Consider the following 19,177-nt stretch of genomic DNA (forward strand, 5'->3'; position numbering starts at 1 on the left):
CCTGGAGGAAAGGAGGCTCAGTGGACACTTTATTGCTCTGTACAATTCCCTGAAAGGAAGCTGTAGCCAGGTGGGAGTTGGTCTCTTCTCCCAGGGAACCAGCGACGGGACCAGAGAACAGTGTCAAGCTGTGCCAGAAGAATAAATAATTTCTTCACAAAACGGGCGATTATAGACATTGGAATGAGCTGCCCGGGGAGGTGATGGAGTCACTGTCCCTGGAGATGTTTAAGGAAAGACTACATCTGGCATTCAGTGGCACTATCTAGTTGAGGCAGTGGTGATCAGCCATAGGTTGGACTTGATGATCCCAGAGGTACTTTCTTAAACTAATTCAGTGATTCTAGGTGCGTGCTGGGACTCCTGGCCCCAAAAGCCCACGCCAACCCGGCCGGCCCGCCCGGCCCAGCGCAGCTCAGCCGCGTCTCGCGATCCCGCCCCGCAGCCGCCCACAGCGGGCTGCAAGATGGCGGCGGCCGCCGCAGCCGGCGGGCAGGTGAGCGGGCGCGGCCCTTCCTCTCCCCTCGGCCCGCCCTGCCCGCTCCGCTCCCCGCCCCGCCCTGCCCGCACGGCGGCTGCACCGGCGCGGCCCGGCGCGTCCCCCCGGCCTCAGCAGCCTGGGTCTCGGCCTCTCGCTCTGCTTGGCAGCGCCGCCGCACCCCGAGGCGAGGCGCCCTCCGTCCTCCCCCGCCCGACCCCGGGGCGGCAGCGAGCGGCCCGGATCCTCCGAGAGAGCCGGGGCAGCCCTTCCCGTCCTTCCTAGGCAGCGAGTGAGCGTGCCTGAGCCCTGCGGCCGCGCGGTGCTGAGGCGCAGAGCCGGGGCTGGCAGGAACTGGGCTCCAGGGTGGGGAGAGGATGAGATGTCGCATAACGGAGTATGCGAAATCCGAATCTTTGAGCACAGCCTTCCTGACTGTGGAACGCAACCCCTGGGTTGGTGCTCTCTGCCGTAGGTGCGCCTTCCCCATTGTCACGTCGGCACTCCCATCGGTGTGTCCCGTGCTGCCGGGGCCTGACTTGGAGTGTGTCACAGCTGTTTTTCTCCAGAGATCGCTTGGTGTTCCTTGGGCAGGCTGTGCACGTGTAGTAACAAAACTGTGGCCCTTTGTGCCAGACCTTTGCCCTTCCCGACATGTGCAGTTGACAGCTGGCCGTGCGTTCTGGGCAAAAGGCACCGTGCCACAGCCGCTGTGGGGAACAAGCGGCCTGCGGGTGCCTGGCTGCCTCTGGCCAGAGAGTGCCACACGTCCCACACCTCCGCAAGTTACTTTGTGAAGGTTTAGCACACCCAGAACACGCTGGAGTGGTTGTGCAGCCAATACAGGCCACTCTCGACATGCCTGTCAGTGCTTCCAAGCCATTTTGTGCTTGTGAAGTTGTATCAATTTTGTTTTTTAACAATAGTGGTCATAATGATGTTGGGCACAATAACTCATGTATTAAACCCATTTTTTCTGATACGCAGTTTAGTTTTTATCAACCACTAGTAAGAGAGATCCATAATTCTTATGTTAATGGGTTTTGTTGCTTTTGCAAGTTATGACACATCAGGAATATCCTCTGAAAATGAAAATTATGTGTGCATTTTGCAATGTTAAATGTACAAGCAGAGTTTTCTAGATGCATAGTTTTAAAAGGTCATGTGTGTAGTTTTGAAGTAAAGCTGCATAAAATAAAGTTGCAACTGTAATGCAAAGTAAGCAGTTTCCTTGTTCATCACAAGTACTGGGTTAGCTGACCTGACTGAGAAGCTCATTCTCTAGTTAACATATGTTAATTTCACTTCATGCCTACCAACTATGATTTTCCACAGGAAAAGAAAGTTAGTGTAAGTGTAGCCTAATCACCAGACTATTGTTATCAATATAAAATAGAGACTGGAAATTTAATACCTCCTTATCTCTCTTAGACTATGTTACAGTTTACTGTAATAAGGTGCTGTGATACATATATTAATTGTGGTCTGCACATTTAAACGCTGAGTTCACATATGTTACAATGTAATGAATCCATAGTGATGCAGCATATTATACTGACAAATGTACTGTATACTGTCAGGCAATAGAAAAACAGCTGAAGATTTGTGGCTATAAGAGCAATGTGGATGTCGTAGCACTGTATCTGGCTAGACAGTAAGTAAAATGTTTCTTGTTTTGACTTTTACTAAAAGTAGAGCATGCCGTAAATGCAAATCTTTCACAGTGCTTTCTGTATCAGGAACTCTCTGAACATCATTTATATGTGAAGTACCAGTAAATCATATTCTTACATAGTCCATACGTGTTGTGAATGAAGACATGGTAGAGGTACACGGACACACAGCAGCACTGCGCTCACAGCTAACGGCCTCATCCCCAGATACACAATCTGTCTGCAGCAAGCCAGAGTTGCTTGAGGGTCTGTGAGCTCATGGAGTTGTACATGAATTTCTGCCATGGGGAGCAGAGGAGCGAGAGTTGATGGGCTGATCTCTGCCTGTTCTAACAGGCGCGTAAGGCTGGGTGGAAGGAGCATCAAGCAGGCGAATGAAAGAACATGGGACCTGCCCAGTCTAGGAACTGCCAAATTTCTGACCTCCCTGAAGAAATGTGTTGCTGCAATGGCAAAACTCAGTGGTACCACCCTTGAAATTACCTGCATCTGTGCTGCTAAGAACTGAAGGGAGGGCAGGGCAAGATAAAGTGAATACAAGCACAAGAATACTTCTTTTGGGCAGGCAGTACTGATGGGAGAGCTGATCTCCTCTGAGAGCTTAATGAAACAGCTTGAGATGTAGGGCAGATGAGGAGAAGAAGACGTGCTAAGTGAAGGAAGGCAAACTTTCATGAACCTGTGGGTGATCTAGGTTGATAGAGGTGTATGTTGTAGTATGAACACGCTGAGAGGCTGCCATAGAGGGATGGATACATGACAGGACACACTTCAAAGTTCTGGGAAAGCGTGCTTGGAATTTCTGGCCAGGGCACAATTCCAAGTGTTGCATACCTGTCTGCAGCCTCACAACTGCATCCACTGCTCACATGGTTGATAACATATAGAAAAACCAACGTAGTTTAATAATTCAGGGACAAGATTTTCAAGGTCTCTTGGTCCAATGAGTGAAAAAAAAGTCTTAAGGAATTAAGGAATTTCAGTGTTGTCTAGTCTGTTTTTAGTGGAAATTATATGGTCTTGAAAATGTATGTGCTCACTAATATGTTTAAATTCCTTGTCATATCTCCTGATTTACATCAAGAAAGTATTTGATGCTTTGTGAGGTAAAACATACAGTTACTGTCAATTTTCTTAAAATGTGCATTTTAGAAAGAAGAAAAAAGATAAAATTTAAGGGAGAAGTTTCAATAATGAGAAAATTACAAGGGGCATATATACATACTTTCTAAACAATACAATTATTATACCACACATGTGAAGAATTAAGACTGTGTATACAGCCTTAATTGGTGTATTTTCTGGTTTTAAATGCTTAAATGTGTGCCCTCACTGGCTTTCAAGTATTTTTTTGGTATAGAATAAAAAGAAATGCTCACATGGCAGATACATAAGTGATCTGTCTTCCCATTAAACCGTTTTGGTAAAGATGATGCAAGATGGATTCTTTCATGATTGGATAGAAGTGAACTCCTTTTATTCTGTATCAGTTTATATAAACTTGAGCCCCAGCCAAGCTCAGTATCAGATCATGCCTCCTTTAGTGTTGGTTTGACATATTTTTCTGCTAGCTGAAATAAGAAAATGGGAAAAAAAAAATTAAAGTCAATCAAATAAGAGGGAATGAGTTTATATTTTTAAACACTGCTGTTAAAGGGACATGAAACAATGTATTTTGGACACTAAAAGCTGTCATCCCAGGAAAACTGATTAACTTAGCAGTAGGTAGAAAAAGAGTGCTGCAGGCCAAAAAGGATCAGTTTATAAAAGACATACAAAGTCTGGAAGGCATGTAGAAAAGGACAGGCTCTTTTAAAATGTTAGAGGAATTAAGCTCTACCTGGGGCAAATTAAATGCCTTAATATGAAAAAAAAAAAAAAAAAAAAAAAAAAGCAAAGCAGCAAACCAAAACAAAAAAACCAACAGATTGAGGCTTGGAGATAGTAAAGATGAGGCTGTTACTAGACAGGGAATAAAGCAAATGAAATGTAAAGCTGTAATCTAGTTATAGAGTGGCAGTGACCAAGAATATAAGAAATTTTGGCTTTGCTACCTGAAATGTAGTTCAGGGATGCACAGGAGCATTAGATACGAGCTCTGTAGGAGCTCTGTATGTCCTGTCAACAGCCATCTGCTTGCCCCTGCTACTTGCAGTAATGTCTTTTTCTGTTACTTGTGACAGTAGACACATTAAGTATGTATTTGCAGGGTTAGTTTTTATGGTTTATCTGAGGAAGCCAAAGAAACAGTTTAAGGTAACAACATGAGAGGATAATCTGATTTTCAGTTAATACAAGGGACTAAAAGTACAGTGCCTCATCTTTGTAGGGTTTGCTCTTGACAGACTTTTCATTTGCAAAAGCAAGATGAGAAAAGGCACCCACCCTCCCTTTGTCTGTACCTGGAGGGTGTGTTGGAAAAAAAACAACCCAGCAAATAAAAAGACAACATGGAAAGATAGAGACCAGACTTCACAGCTGGAAAACAAACATGCCTTTAGCCTGATGATGTGAGGTTAATTTTTATCAGTCCTGTTACCTTCTGAAACATTGGCCTTCATCTTGCAACACATTAAAATCCACAAGAAAATTTTTATTATGGCAATTAAAGATTGTCAGATAAAAGTCATCTATAATTTTTCTAGAGGAAATTAAGAACATTTATTTATAGCAATGAAAATAAAGATGAACAGTTAGTTAAAATCACTTGGCAGCTTACTAATATTTTCTCGTCGTAGGTAATTTTTTATTTATAGTACACTAGCAAGCTCAAAGTGCTAGATACAAAATTAAACATAAAACCATACTAGCACGTGGGAGATCATTTCAGCCTCAGTGGATGTACTAAGTTTCTATGAGAATAGGGCAGGAATGGAAAAAAGGCAAAATTTCACAATATACACTAATATGAAAAAGAATAAAAAATGCACATTGACGTGCTTTGTGTTTGTCTTCTGCTGGCTTCTCTGGCACTGTGGCTGGACAATCCCCGCTGCACCTTCAAAGCAGTTTTGCTTTTAGCTTCATGTCCCCAGGGTGCCAAACTTCTCCTCCTGTGTTCTGAGCAGGATTTCTACAAAGTGCAAAGTACATGTGACTCAGACTCATAACTCATGCTGTTATGGAAAAGCAATTAATGTATCACTTATTTTGTTCCTGTTTCTTTACCACCTGCTGCCTTGTTATGTTTGCAGGTGTGCAGAGTGCTTACACTGTCTGCTTACACCTTCTCTTTGTGTCTTTCTCTACTATAAATTCTAACGAAGTGTGCCTTTCTGATTTTTGTCTGATATTATTTATGGAAAAGAAAATGTTTATCAAATTAGTGAGCACAATGTTAAGAAATTTGTTACTCTTTTTTTTTCTTCCATCAGAGGACTAAAAAGTATCCCAAGTCTATCACAGTTTCACAGATTAAGGTATTTGTGGATTAACAACAATAAGGTAATTAGTTATTCCTTTAAAAAGCAGAACAATTCATCTATACTCCCTGATTATTATTTTGTGGTCTTTTCTAGCATAAAATATTATATATATTGTCAAACAAATAAATTATTTTTAATTTTCAGGCTAATTTAACTGTCAAATATAACAGATTTGAAGAAAACTTTTATTTTACAACACAGTGTTGTATAAGCTAATGTATATATAGTATATGTAATGTATATATAAAGTATATATAATATATAGTGTAATATAAGCTAATGTATTTTCCTTTAGATTCACATCACATTTGTAAATCTTGTTTATTTAAGGAGCTGAAGTTTTGTGCTAGTTCCTGAGCTCCCAGTGTAATTAGAGCAGGCAGTTCTTGGAACAGACTGAGGGGTGATGTGGCTATAGGCTATAGCCATCCATTTCCTGTGGATTGCAGGAAATGCATGGCTCTTCTTTTATATACTGGCAGACATGCATAGTTTATTTCCTGGCAGGCTGGTGGTTGAGGTGAGGCTCCTTTTTGATGTCATGCACACAAGAGTGACATAAAACTCTGTGGAATGAGCTTCTCCCTGTGCACAGGAAGCAGCACTGCAGGTCTAGGGATGACAGGGTATAACTTTTACTGTACAGTAGTTTACATGACTTCCACAGTGAGCCCAAATTCTTCCATCTCCAGAATTGCTTGCTCAGGTAAATAAGTAGATCTGCGAGCAGCAGAAAAAATAAATTTGCATTCCATGTCACTTCAGAGCACATGTATATCTTCTGCCCCAGGCTAGCATCAGTTATATGGCATCTTATGTCCAATTAATCTAAAAATCTCTACTATCTATTTTTGGAAAGAGCAAATATATAGATATTATTAAAATGTTAACCTAAAATCACAGATATAACAGGGCTTTTCCTTGTATAGTGAAAGGACATAAAAGGAAACAAAGAAATGGCCTGATGACTAAGCAGAACTGATCTTGCTGATGAAAGAAGATAAATAAATTGGAGTTTTGCACAACTCTCACTTTTTCTACCTAAGCAGTAACAAAGAACATTCTTTTGTTGTTCTATATAACTTATGTGGAGAAGTCACACAGTGGCTTTTCATAGGAAAAGTATCACTGAAATGCCTCAATAGGAGCAGCATATTTTTCTGTACTCAATAATTTTATCAGAAAGAAAGCAAACTTCAGATGATTCTGAAAACAAAACTTGCCCAAAATAGGGAAAACCGTTGTACAAGAGAGTGGAAAAACTTCTGTCTTAGGCTCTTTCTTCCAGGTTTTAGGTACTGTTAATACACAGAGCAAAGCACGTTTATTTCAGAGTCAGTGGCAAAATTCAAGGACTGAAATAATTCCTTTCCTAACAAATTACTTTTCATCACAGAATTTACAGTCAGGAATAAAATTTTGTTTGTTGCTAGGATAAAAACTTCAGCACCATTAGTAGTCTCAGTTCTCAGAGATTATAAAGGTCAGCTTGCTGTCCCACTGCAGATACTTCACCTTCCACTGGAGTCAAAATGAGTCTATAACTCTTAATTGATTCTCTAAATATGATTAGATTACATTTCTGGGTGTTTTGGAATTGAGCTTCTCCAAAGAAGGAGGTGTGATTCCATAGGGACTCTTTATTGGGAATACACCCATATTCATACTGATTTTTTTTCTATAATTCTTAATTGATTCTCTAAATATGATTAGATTACATTTCTGGTAAATAAGAATAAATTTGTGCTCTTTGAACCTGCTGGTGAAAAAACAATTTAAAAACAAAATGCTGGGTTTATTCAAATGATATATTTCAGGAATATTCTTAAACCAACATAAAATTGTTATGCTCTAAAAGGGTCTTCTAACAATAAAAATTATTTCAAATATGAATAGAAGGAAGAGAAAATGTGGAGATCAGTCATTTAAAGAACTCTATTTCCAAATACAAACATTAAATGTGTAGTTCAAAAAATTAGGTAAGGCTCTACTGCTTGTTTTGATTTGTAATTAGTACTTCTAATGAAGGTTCAGTTGTCAAAAGAATCCTTAAACCAAGAGTCTTAAACAGAAATTTAAGAAACTACCTGTGGTTAAACAAAGGCCACGTTTATAATTCTCCAACACCACATTCAGAGTGACACATAACAGTTTGCCTAACTCTAATTTCAGATCCAGGATTTAACCTTCTTGATCAAAAACTATTACTTGACTGAACTCTATCTCAACAATAACGAGCTGACAGATATATCAGGTACCAATCTTCCCTTTTTAAGTTGTTGAGCAGAGGCCTATACTTTATTTTTTCTGTATTGGCATTCAAAGTTATAAAACTGGATTACAGCAAGTAACTTATTGGCTGAAAGCTCCTATGTACGTATAATTAATGCATGCTAATTATTAGATATTTAATTTTTCCAACATACTTGAGTGACAGTTAGGTGATGTGTTTATTCTGGTTTAAAGGATAAAGTGTCATTCACTTTATGTCAGGCAATTGTGAAATACTTTTGATCTTACGTGACCATATTTAATATTGAGAATTTATAATCAGAGGTATTTCGCAAAGTTACTGCCAAACTTGATTTATTTTAAAAATCTGTCTTACACTTCTATTTTAGTTTTGCTTGTCCTTGTAGATTAAAATTACCAGACTTGTAAATTTGTGAATGAACAGGCCAGAGCATCTAAACATTTTAGACATTTTAAATGTTAATTTTTTTTTCTGTCCCTGTAAAATGCTGGATGAGACATGATGTTGATTCATTTCTGTGAGATTTCAAGCAAACTTTATCTCTGAAAAACATAAACATGGATACAAGAGACAATACAGATGATAACAAAATATGGATAAACAGAAGGGTATATCATTAGTAGAGAAATAAAATACTGTATATGATTTGGAAAACGAGATATCTAATCTTGATGTGTGAGGATGTGAACACAGTCTGGGTCAAAACAATATTTTGTAATAGCTTTTTAATACATCAGTAATTACTTGAAACAGAACTATTTTCCAAGGAATGCACTATTTAATACTTGTGAGACAAAAGTAGTATTAGGGATATACTATTGTTTCTGAGGCAAAGGTAATATTAGATCAAGCTAAAAGGAAGTGAATTAACCAAAGATTATAGGGATATAGGAGAAATGAAGGGAGGTAGAAGAGAGGTTGTAGTTGAGGCTGATTTGTTAATGCAAGGGTGATGTGAACAAATGGAAAAAATTGGAATGAAAAAAAGGCTTGTGCTAAAAGGATGTGACTAGAGAGGTGAAAAGGATATTGAAATATCTTTAATTATTGCTTAATTAACATCTCATGCAATGTGTTACCAAAAGACAGGCATAAATAGATAACTAAAATACCAAGTTCAGTGTACAGCATAGCAAAATAATGTTCTAATAAAGGCAGCTATGGTGAGAATGATTAATTATTTTTCATTTTATTTCAGGTGCTCTGAAACACCTATGTTCATTACAGATTCTGTTTCTTCATAACAACGAGCTAAAAAAACTTGGCAAAACAGTGAAGGAATTGAAAGGAATGATAAGCTTGCAGACTCTAAGTAATACCTTATTTTTATTTTGCAGAACAACATGTAGTAGCTTTTTAGTTTCCTATCAGGATGTTTCTTGACTATTTCCGCGTCATTTGCCAATAGCTTTTGAAGCTAATTAGCAATTTCAGCCAAATTTGACAGAAGAAAGAGATCTCTAAGACATGAAAATTCCACAAAGAGTACCTCAAATGAGGAAAAACTGCTAAGTGACTTCAGAAGTTAACTTTTTGGCTGCTGGCTGCCAGTAGCTTGGATGAATAGCTTGGAGGGTGTCTAAGCAGTTTACAGCTGCCTCTCTGTAGTGGAACACAGGAGTAGGGTGAGATTATCATAGAGGTGAAAGGAGTTGAAAAATGGGTGTTACTGCTGTTGAGACTGTGAGTGATAGGTTATAGGGCCCAAATTCTTGCCTCATTAATTCTCTTTCTTATAGAACTTCCTTTCTACATCTTTTTGGCAGACTGGATTTCTAGAGTCTAAGAATACATGTACTTTAGGTATTATCCATAACAATGTCTGTTAGGGAGCATATTTTCTGATACACTGGCTGAAAATGAAAATTGCACCATCTCTGAAATTTCAAATTAAATTATACAAGACAGTGTTGGTGCCACGAAGTTACAATATAAGGAGGTAGGATTATATGCTATTAAGATATTGAGAATATAAATATAAGCAGTCTTTTTCCATGATTCCTAAAGGAATGTCAACACAGGTCATGCCAAATGCTTACTACTTGGAGAAGACAGTAAACAAGTTTCGTGCCGTGGTGACATGGTTAAGGAGGTGAATGTCAGAATGTCACCAGGCCATAACACCTCCTTAAGCATTCAGAAAACTGAATGTCTGATTGTGGGAAAGGAAAATATGAACAAAAAATTAAAATTTTAATTCAACTTGACCCTGAACCAAAATTAAGAAAAACAAATCAAGTGTTCAGGAAGACAACATGCCAGCCAAACTACTGAAGGTCTTTCATTACATGCAAGATAGAAAACTTAATCCATTTAAGAATGCAGTTGTTTGAAGTGATTAGGCAGCGTCTGGAGAGACATCCTATGTATGAATGGTGCAGTCACTTGAATTTAATGTTTGCTCTACAAATTAATAAGGAGCTTCAACAAGCACAGGAAGTTTGTTGTACTTGTTGCAACCATCTGTGGGAAATACATGGCAGATAGTTAAAGTGCTGCTGAGTTATTATAAATGGCAGTTACAAAGGCACAGTGAAAATTGTATGCAAATTGGACCAGCCACCACCATAGAAAAGGAAGTGTTTGAAAGAACAACCAAACAATATATATAATACACTGATCTACCCTAATTAAAAAAAAATGTTGTTTAGTTCAAATATTTTTACAAGAATAAACAGTAATCAGTGGAAGAAGCTTAACAACCTTAATAACCAAAACTTTAGAGTCATTGCTTCATGACCTTTGCAGTCATGAAAAAAATTGTCAATGTGTTTGCTTCAAGGGAATTTTGTAATAATGAATTCTTAAATTAACAGGTCTCTATTAGTTTAATAAAATGCCCTGTCATATTTGAAGTAAATTAAATCAGTAAATGAACAAAATAAATTTTAAAAGTCATATCCTATATCGTATTACTGTATAATTTATCTACCTTCTTGCAATATTAATAAATATTAAATGGGTGCAGAATTTGCACTGTGTAGCTTTGCAAAGGGCTGTGCCCATAACTCGCTTTTATAAAACAAAACCAGTGAGACTTCTCACTGTTATGAGGTAGATCTTTTTTATTGCCAATCTGATTTAATAAAACAAAAAAAGTCACTTGCCAGCCTTCAACAGAGCTTCTGGATGCTTAACAACATTTTATTATTTTGTAGCTCTTGGGGACAATAGAACTATTAAAACACAGTATTATTGTTTGCTTCAGAAGTAGCTTCCAGCTGCCAAAATGTTGCATTTCTCTTCCTGAAGGCTCTCTCGTGATTTTAGCCACTGCCCTGCGCTGGATATGTAGCATAACAACCATCCTTCATCAGGTGTCTAGGGAAGACACTCAGCTTCAAAAGATTTACTGCACATGCTGCCTACAACTGCAGCCTTTTGGGAGATTCAGAGTGCTTCTTTATGGGCTCACCCTGTGCTCACATCTCCCTTTTGGAATCCAAGATTTTTGTTACACACTCTGTAGATTGCCTCAACTGATTTATTGTCCACAGCTGATAACATCCTGCTGCTAGACCTCAGAAAACTCTCTTGTTCACTATGTTTCTGCCCCATGTGGCGGAGGCACACTGTTTTCCTACACTCCAAATAGAGAAAACAGACAAAACTGTGGAGGAAGAAAGCATTATCCTAATTTGTACAACTAAAATTGCATGACCTTGACAAGAAAGTAGATAGCTCAGCCAGGAATTGATCCCAGATGTTTTGTAAAACAAAACCACATTGATCTGTACCATGGCTGAATTTATTGTAAAAATGAGTAGTAGAAAAGTGCACATTCTCTAAAACAAACCTACAAATCAGTGTTGTTGAGCAGGGACATAGTGCAAGCAGCGCCCAGATTCACAAGTTTAATATCAGACCTGTTTTATGCCTTGGAAAAATCTCTCTTGAATCTTTATTCTATTCCACTACCAAACATACCTGCTTTTAGAGATCTTTCTGAAACATTTTTCTCTTTGGAGTGCTGTAGTATATTTTCTTGACTCAAGAACAGACTTATCAGATACATACATAATATTCTTTCTGATTACCACTTTCTAGGAAAAAAATTCATTCAGTTAAAATAGAACTTTCTTTTGCTGCCACCTTGTGGGTGTCTTACTAATTTTAAGTACAGCAATTAAAAAAATTGTTAAAGAATTAAAATAAAAAATTCTCCTCTGAATACATGAACAGGTGTTTTCTATGAAGGAGAGTGCAAATGCTCATTCCAGCCTTGTTGTATCTTCAAAATACCTGCTAAATCCCAAGCATTAAGCCCTCTGAGCAGTCCCGAAAAACATGAAATTGCATCTTGTAGTTTATAAATCTGTGTGGAATTTTTTCTGACTTTTTTCTTCTACTACCTCTTACTTGCTTCTGTAATACCATCTTCCTCTCCCTAACTGCTAAAATGACGTAAGTTTTTTACCCTAGAGCAAGTATTAGCCACAGCCTCTCCTCAGAAAAATAGATGACTGTAGACTGTAGCAGTAGTTGTAAAAATGATTTTTTTTCCCCTGCTCTCATGTCACGGTGACAGCCTCCTGATTATTTTTACTGTCTTAGAAGAACAGCATCTGTATAAGGAGATAAAAAGCATTATTATGTTTTTTTATTTAGAAAAGAGGTCTGACCCCACTCGCTTGTTTATTAGCTCATCTGTGAACGAGCCAGTTTCTATTTTACTCAGCTCAGATATCACTGTCACTAAACAAACTGATTTGGCACGTGAGCTAGGCTAATGTTCCACACCTGGCAAAGCGGCAGCACAGGGCTGATACCTCTCTCTGTGTTGCAAAGGTTTGGTTAGGCAGGTAATGTGAACCTGAACATAAACCTTTTAGCCAACTTGCTAATGAGCTTTTGGATCTTGGTATCTCCAGCCTTGAGGAAAGCAACTGGAACCCAGGTTCTTAGGAATTTAAGCCCTCTGAAACATTATTCTACCTTTCTGGAGTTTTCAAACTAATCATCTGTCAAAATATCAGAAGGCTGTGTATTTGCATTTTATATTGTATCTGTGAGAAACAGCCTCGTATCAGCTCTGATAAAGTCTTAGGTGTCCTAAAGCTCATCTGATATTAATAACTCCATCCTCCTACAAATTTTGTGTCTTACATTTAAGCTGTCACACCTAAAAGACCATTGCTATTTAAAATAGGGATTACCTAGCAGTACGTAAGAAAATCAAAGGCAAACACTTCAGTGTTTTTTGCTGTAAGGTTTGGAGTGCATGATGACACCTTTACTCAGACCTTGCCTGTGGTATTTTGCATATTCTGCAGTAAGCCAGTTCCTGCAGTCCATGTTTAGATGAGTAATTTCACATGTGTAAAGTGTTTATGCAGCCTAACAATTTGAATTTGATATTTTGTACAAAATCTTTGGCTCCTAGTGACCTTTAATTTTCCTGCCTTGCAAAGTTGTTGTTTTGCTGGGTTTGCTTTTTTGTGACACTGGGGCTTTTTTTTTCTGTATATGTTTTGCAGACCTATTCCAAAACCCTCTGGCATATGATCCAGACTACCGGCTTTATGTGATATACTTCCTTCCTTCAGTTCAGCTCCTTGACAGGAAGTGTAAGGATTGCTTTCCTCTCTCACAAAGCATTGACAGTTGCTTTTGTTTCTAACCAGTTTGGAAACATAGGTGAAATTATCCTATGTGTTCTTTTATATGCATTTCTTGATAGAGAAAGAGGATTAATGAACAAGATACCGGGTTTTTCTAAGATTTATCAAGCAAAAAGAGTTTGCATGGCATAAACACTTTGTCAAATGTTTTTGATTTATTTTTCTTTTTAAATTGTGGTGGTTTTTCTTGTATCTTTGTCTATTTGGGTGAAGATAAAAACATGTGCTTAGGAACATGTACCTACCTCTGTGCATTCAGACCGGTATATTCACATGGGTGAGTGTGCTTACTTAGGTTTGTACATGTTTCTGTACAGTTTAAGTACATGTGTGCACATTTCTTGATAAGGTAAATGCAGAACAAACTTTCAAATATAATAAATATTCAGAAGTTATCAAGAGAACTTTCACAGCTTGTCTGCTGTAAATTCTACAGAAAAAAAAAAAGATTGTCTTAAAAATAGTCAGATTTTGAATCAGTGAATCCATAAACATGCCACAATGTACCCAGAAAATCACCTTTGTTGATTTTTATCTCTGGCATTTGGAGAACTGTGTGACTGACAGGACTGGAAATTACTGGAGAGCACTGAGAAGGTAGCTGATTCCTACCTCAGCTCTGTAAGAAAGTAGTAAGGAAAACTTAGCACCTTCTTGAAAGGGGACTGAGCAAGGCAGATGCAGGACATCTGCAGGTGCTGGGAAGCTGTGCAGCTGTCCTGTAGGAAAGCTGGTGGATGGGCCCCAGCAGGTGCCAGGGGCTGATGAGGAGTTGCTGGACCTGACCAGGTGCCCATTTGCTCACACAGTCATTTTGCACAGGTACCTTCACTCTCCCGAGCACTTGCTCTTGTGTTACACTTGTGCTTAACACATCTGTCAGGCTGTTACTAAAACATCACTTTTCGACTGGGGAGTGATGACTGATGCTTAATGCGCTGAAAAATACGTGTTGCATTTACATGTCTAGAAACACTTCCATAAAACTTCCTGGACTTCATCTCCTAAATACAGTTCTGCTGTAATCAGTCCTGGATTAAGACTTGAGGCAGTAATTTGTATCAAGCTGTATCCTGGACTTTCTATTTAGTGAAATATTTCTCTAATACAATCCAAAGTTTCTTAACCATCTGTAGAACATTACCAGCATAGTCCTGGCTGTCTCCTTCACACAAGACATGTGCTCATGTTCCGCTACCTTCAGGCATGACTACTGCAGTTCCTTCCTAATTGGTCCCCTAGACACCATGACTCCAAAACTTCCCTGAACTGAAAATGCTTCTGCCAGTTACGTGTTCTATAAGTGTAGCTGACTTCTGTTCCATAGCTGAAGTACTAGATTAGTATAAGGTTCATAAAATTGAAGCCACCACCCCCAATTTAACAGCCTCAAACTATTTGTTTAAAAATTGAGTTATTTATTTTGAAGTGCAAAACAGGAAAAATTTAAACTTTTCTTCTGATTGCACTGCTAGGGTTTTCTCTGTAATTGACCAATGGGAATTGAACTGGCCTTAAACCAAGACTTGTTTTTGCTATTCATAAAGACACTTCCAAATCTTTACTTACTTCTGCAGGAGATCTCATTTAAGCAGCACAAAAAATCTTCCTTTCTAGCATCTTCATTTAAAACTTCTGACCCTACTGCACTCAGAAGAAAATACTTTACTGTACAGGGCTTCACCCTAAAGTCTTAGAAAGTATCACTCCATGTTCCCATTTTGAATTGCCATGAAATTGTGTAATTGACATTATTATTGTTAAAAAACTGCACAGAAAATATATTAATCACCTTTTGTATGCTGCCTTTTCAACTGATAGAAATAAAATTTCATTTTTTTTCTATTCCTTTTAACAGTAGTTACACAAAAAGAAAGGGAGTCAGCACTTCATCTCTATAACCCCAAAAGGGCTTGGGTCATGCAGTCAATAGCTTTTGGGAAGAGAGCAGACAGATCCTTGGGGACTGAAGTGGGATCTGGCAGATGCACTCAACCAGCCACAAGACCGATAATGCCCTCAGGTATTTATAATACTCAAAGGAAGGCATACATTTTTAGGTCATTTGGATTAGAAATGTTTTTGTTTTTTTTATTCATCTGATAAAACATTATTGGTTTTAGTAATAGAATATAAATGCATGAAGAACTCAGCTGGTTTGCTTCATTAAGTAGTCGTAGCAGCAGCAAATGAACCCTTCTACTGAAAGTATTGTGGCAGATAAGTTCTAGTCATACCCTGTAATTACAGAATTGTCCTTAAAGATAACTGAAAATTTTTTTGTCAGTATGAGTCTTGTGTTTAGTTTTACTTATATTTAAAACATCTCAATATACTTCTGACTCTCAGTCTCAGCATCATAGAGTTTTGATGCCCTCTAGTGCTTTTACAAGATAATCTCCTGAAGAAAATATTTTCTTCTAGTGTTCTAAATTTTATGTATCTGGTTTTGTAAGCAGATTCCTCTTTATGCTTTCCAAGCTGGGAATATTTTAATGATGTCTTATAACACCATATAAAGCAATTTCTAGAGTTCTTAAAACATTCAGATTTGGAAAGCAGCATGATCCTGGCACAAGAAAGCAGGTGGAACCATAAGACTTGTATCACAATCCAGAACTCTGAAATCCCACACAACCTTGTCAGCTTTTTTGATGTTTTAAAGCTAAAAAAACCACCATTGTTCATAGATAACTGAAACTGTAGCACTTTATATAGTGTAGTTGAAAGTTAAGAAAGTAATCAAATACCTGCAAGTTTTTTTAAATGCATATATCACAATAGTAAAACTGAAAGCACTTAAGTATTTAACAATGATTTTGAAGAGGCTGGGAAAAGGAGGATAGTTTAAGCATATTTAATAATTTGTTTTGCTGATGATTATTAAAGCAGGCAGACAGCTGTCTTTATCTCTACCCTGCAATCATACACATCTACAGTTGTACCATTTTCTGTGAAAGAAAAAAAAGCCTGGATGTATATGTCTACAGGAAATAAAGTACAAAAAACTTAAAACTACCTACACTTAAAACCCAGCAAATACTTGCTTCCATAGTAATTTAATAAAACATTATCTTAAACATTTCAAATCATGTGGTAGTTTTCAATTAATTTGAACAAGCAGTTTAGGATCAGGATAGCAATCAATTCTCAGCTACTCAAATTGCTGTACAGCCATTAATGCCGTAATTTGAACTTTGTCTTATAGGTCATGAATTTGGAAATAACACTAATAAGTAAGTAATGTTTTCAGTGTCTTCTTCCTTTTGCATCTCTGAACCATTTAAGTTCCTCTTCCTATGCCTAAAAAATACCCTAAATAGAGAAAATGTCCAGTAAAAGTGAGCTTTTGAAAGTTTCAGGTCTTTGTTTTCAATATAGCTGCAACTCTACACTAGGTTTGTTGTCTAAAATTTACTATTGAAAGGTATTCCACATTTGGAAATGGGTACATAAAAATGCCATTTATTTGTAAGATCAAACACTGATCACTAGAAAAAGCATGCTCAAAGTATTAGAGCATCAGAATAGCTGTTCTGTATTAAGTCCCAGAAAATGTTCTCCTGACTGGCTGTTCAAAAACACTCTCTGGAAAATATTATGACTTGTAGAATGAAATAGTTTTATTCTGTACATGATGTTGTTTTTATTCTGTTCAGTTTCAAAATCATAGAAATAAATGTAAAACTTTTATCTCTGTGTCTGGATTGAGGCAGGAGAAAGGTTGCATTTTAATGTGATGGCATTTTAGACACAAACTTTGTAAGAGCAGATTTACAAACTTTAGGTATCAGGCTTGGCTTTACTTTCTAGCTTTACACGAGAAGATTTGAAAAAGGCATTGAAGGAAATAATAAGAGCCTACATATAATATCCTTTAACAGTACTCTCAGCACAGTCTTTAAAAACCAAGTTATTTCTTTTGAAAAATTAAGTCTTACCTGCCTTCAGTGCAGTTAGCTGTCCTCATTGCTAGAATGGACGTACAGCTGCCTGGAGTCTTATTTATGGACCTGCTGAGGCTTTGCAAGGTGTCTTTTCATGACAAAGTGCATGATACTCAGTGGAGACAGTCCTGTGGCTTATATGAGGTGTGTTACTACAGGGACATCTTTTAGAAATAAGTTCTTATAAAATAAAGTTTTAATATTGTATGTGAGTTGGAAGGTTTTGGTTCCTTGTCAGTGCTGCTTTGATGGTGTGAATCTGCTGCTTTTCTCTCCCAGACTGCAGCTGTGGCAGGATACATGAACACAAGCTCACAGTGATCTGGATTCAGAGCTTGGAGAATGGATATTGGCCTGTGGGCTAGTTAAGAGATCCACAGTGAAATAAATGTGCATTTCCATTAATGGGTACCAAGTCACTTGAATCATGTCCATTGAATCAGAGCATTAAAAGTATACAATGACAACTTTTGTGGGGGAAAAAAAGCGAAAACAAAGAAACATTTTTAAGTCTATTATAAATGTTTTTTAAATAATTTAGAGCATGATTTTTTCAAATAGAATGCCATGACTGACCTTTTTTCATTTTGTTCTGCTTTCTTAAATTTGGTAGAAGAAAGCCTTCTGAAAATTTAAAATTTTTAAATCCTTGCTCTTTATAGTGTCATCATGACTGCTACTTTCATTTTCCAGAGTGTGTGTGTAAATTAGTTCTGAAGTGGTTTGGAAATGGTCAGGAAATGGACTTGCTTTGTTCTTTTTGCAGAGTACCATTTGAGGACCCTGAAGATGCAGTTTTAGTACGGGCAACCGCAAGATCTCTAATGGAATTTTCCTCTGTGGACTGGAACAAAGTAGCCACCTGTCAAGAAAGACGGCTTCAAAACAAAGCAGGAGAGCCCTTTGAGAAGCTGACAGTCCAGTTTAGATGAAAAAACTCCTATTTCTCTCTCTAATGTTAACTCCATAAGTAGGTTAACAGCTCAATAAAAACATTAAGTGAATTTCCAGAAAAAACATGTTAGTGTAACGTTTCTTTCACCATATGTTGTATAGAGAGTGAAGGAGTTAAGATAACAAATGATAAATAGTGGCAATGTTAGAATAAAAGTTGCTTGAAATGGAACCCTTACCATAATTTTGTTATCCGAAAGTACTAAACTGCACACTAATTTTTAGGAAACTAAGGATAAATACTTTTATTTCTTATAATACACTTCCTCACATATTTCTCCTTCCATTCTGTCAAGGCTTAAAGTCAATGCTGCTTTCTAAATATTTCAAAGCCCTTTCAGGTTGTAGCTTGTCTGCTGAGTTCCTTCCTTCTCTCCTAAGTTAGCACAGAGCCACAGGATGGTCTCTGTTGGCAGGGATCTCTGGAGCTTATCTAGTCCAACCTTCCTGTTGGAAGCAGGGTGGAGATGAGGTTGTCTGGTGGCCTGTCAGGGAATCACAGATTTCCAATGAGCAAGGCACCACCACTGGGAGAATGAAAGCAGGATTGGTGCTGGGTATTTTAGCACACTTCCAAAACCCTGACTCTTTTGCCCTGAAGGGATGGCATTTTCAGAGAATCCCTGAAGAGCAGCACACCCCTGTGAGCGGAACCGGGAGGCAGCAGCACTTCTGCATTCCCAGACCTCAGAGTGGAGGGTGACTACAGCATGACTACAGATCTGAGTTCCAGGCAGGCATTTCTTGCCTGCCAATTGTCATGAAGTTAAATTTGTACACTCAAGCTACAGGAGTCCCCTGCATGTCACACGAGAATGTCACAAT

The 19,177-nt window shown here is 38.0% G+C and overlaps 1 protein-coding gene across 1 annotated transcript; it reads left to right on the plus strand.

Annotated features, from left to right (window-relative positions):
* The first annotated feature begins 466 nt into the window (after positions 1-466).
* LRRC72 (leucine rich repeat containing 72) lies at positions 467-19,062 on the plus strand. Its single transcript, XM_041466176.1, has 9 exons — positions 467-496; positions 2,059-2,132; positions 5,526-5,595; positions 7,749-7,830; positions 9,029-9,142; positions 13,308-13,397; positions 15,310-15,474; positions 16,660-16,687; positions 18,165-19,062. The coding sequence occupies exons 1-9, from the start codon at positions 467-469 to the stop codon at positions 18,328-18,330; spliced, it is 819 nt and encodes a 272-aa protein (XP_041322110.1). The 3' UTR covers positions 18,331-19,062.
* The last annotated feature ends 115 nt before the right edge of the window (positions 19,063-19,177 follow it).

Source organism: Pyrgilauda ruficollis, unplaced genomic scaffold (genome assembly GCF_017590135.1).
Source record: "Pyrgilauda ruficollis isolate IOZ18807 unplaced genomic scaffold, ASM1759013v1 scaffold2, whole genome shotgun sequence".
Taxonomy (NCBI): Eukaryota; Metazoa; Chordata; class Aves; order Passeriformes; family Passeridae; genus Pyrgilauda; species Pyrgilauda ruficollis.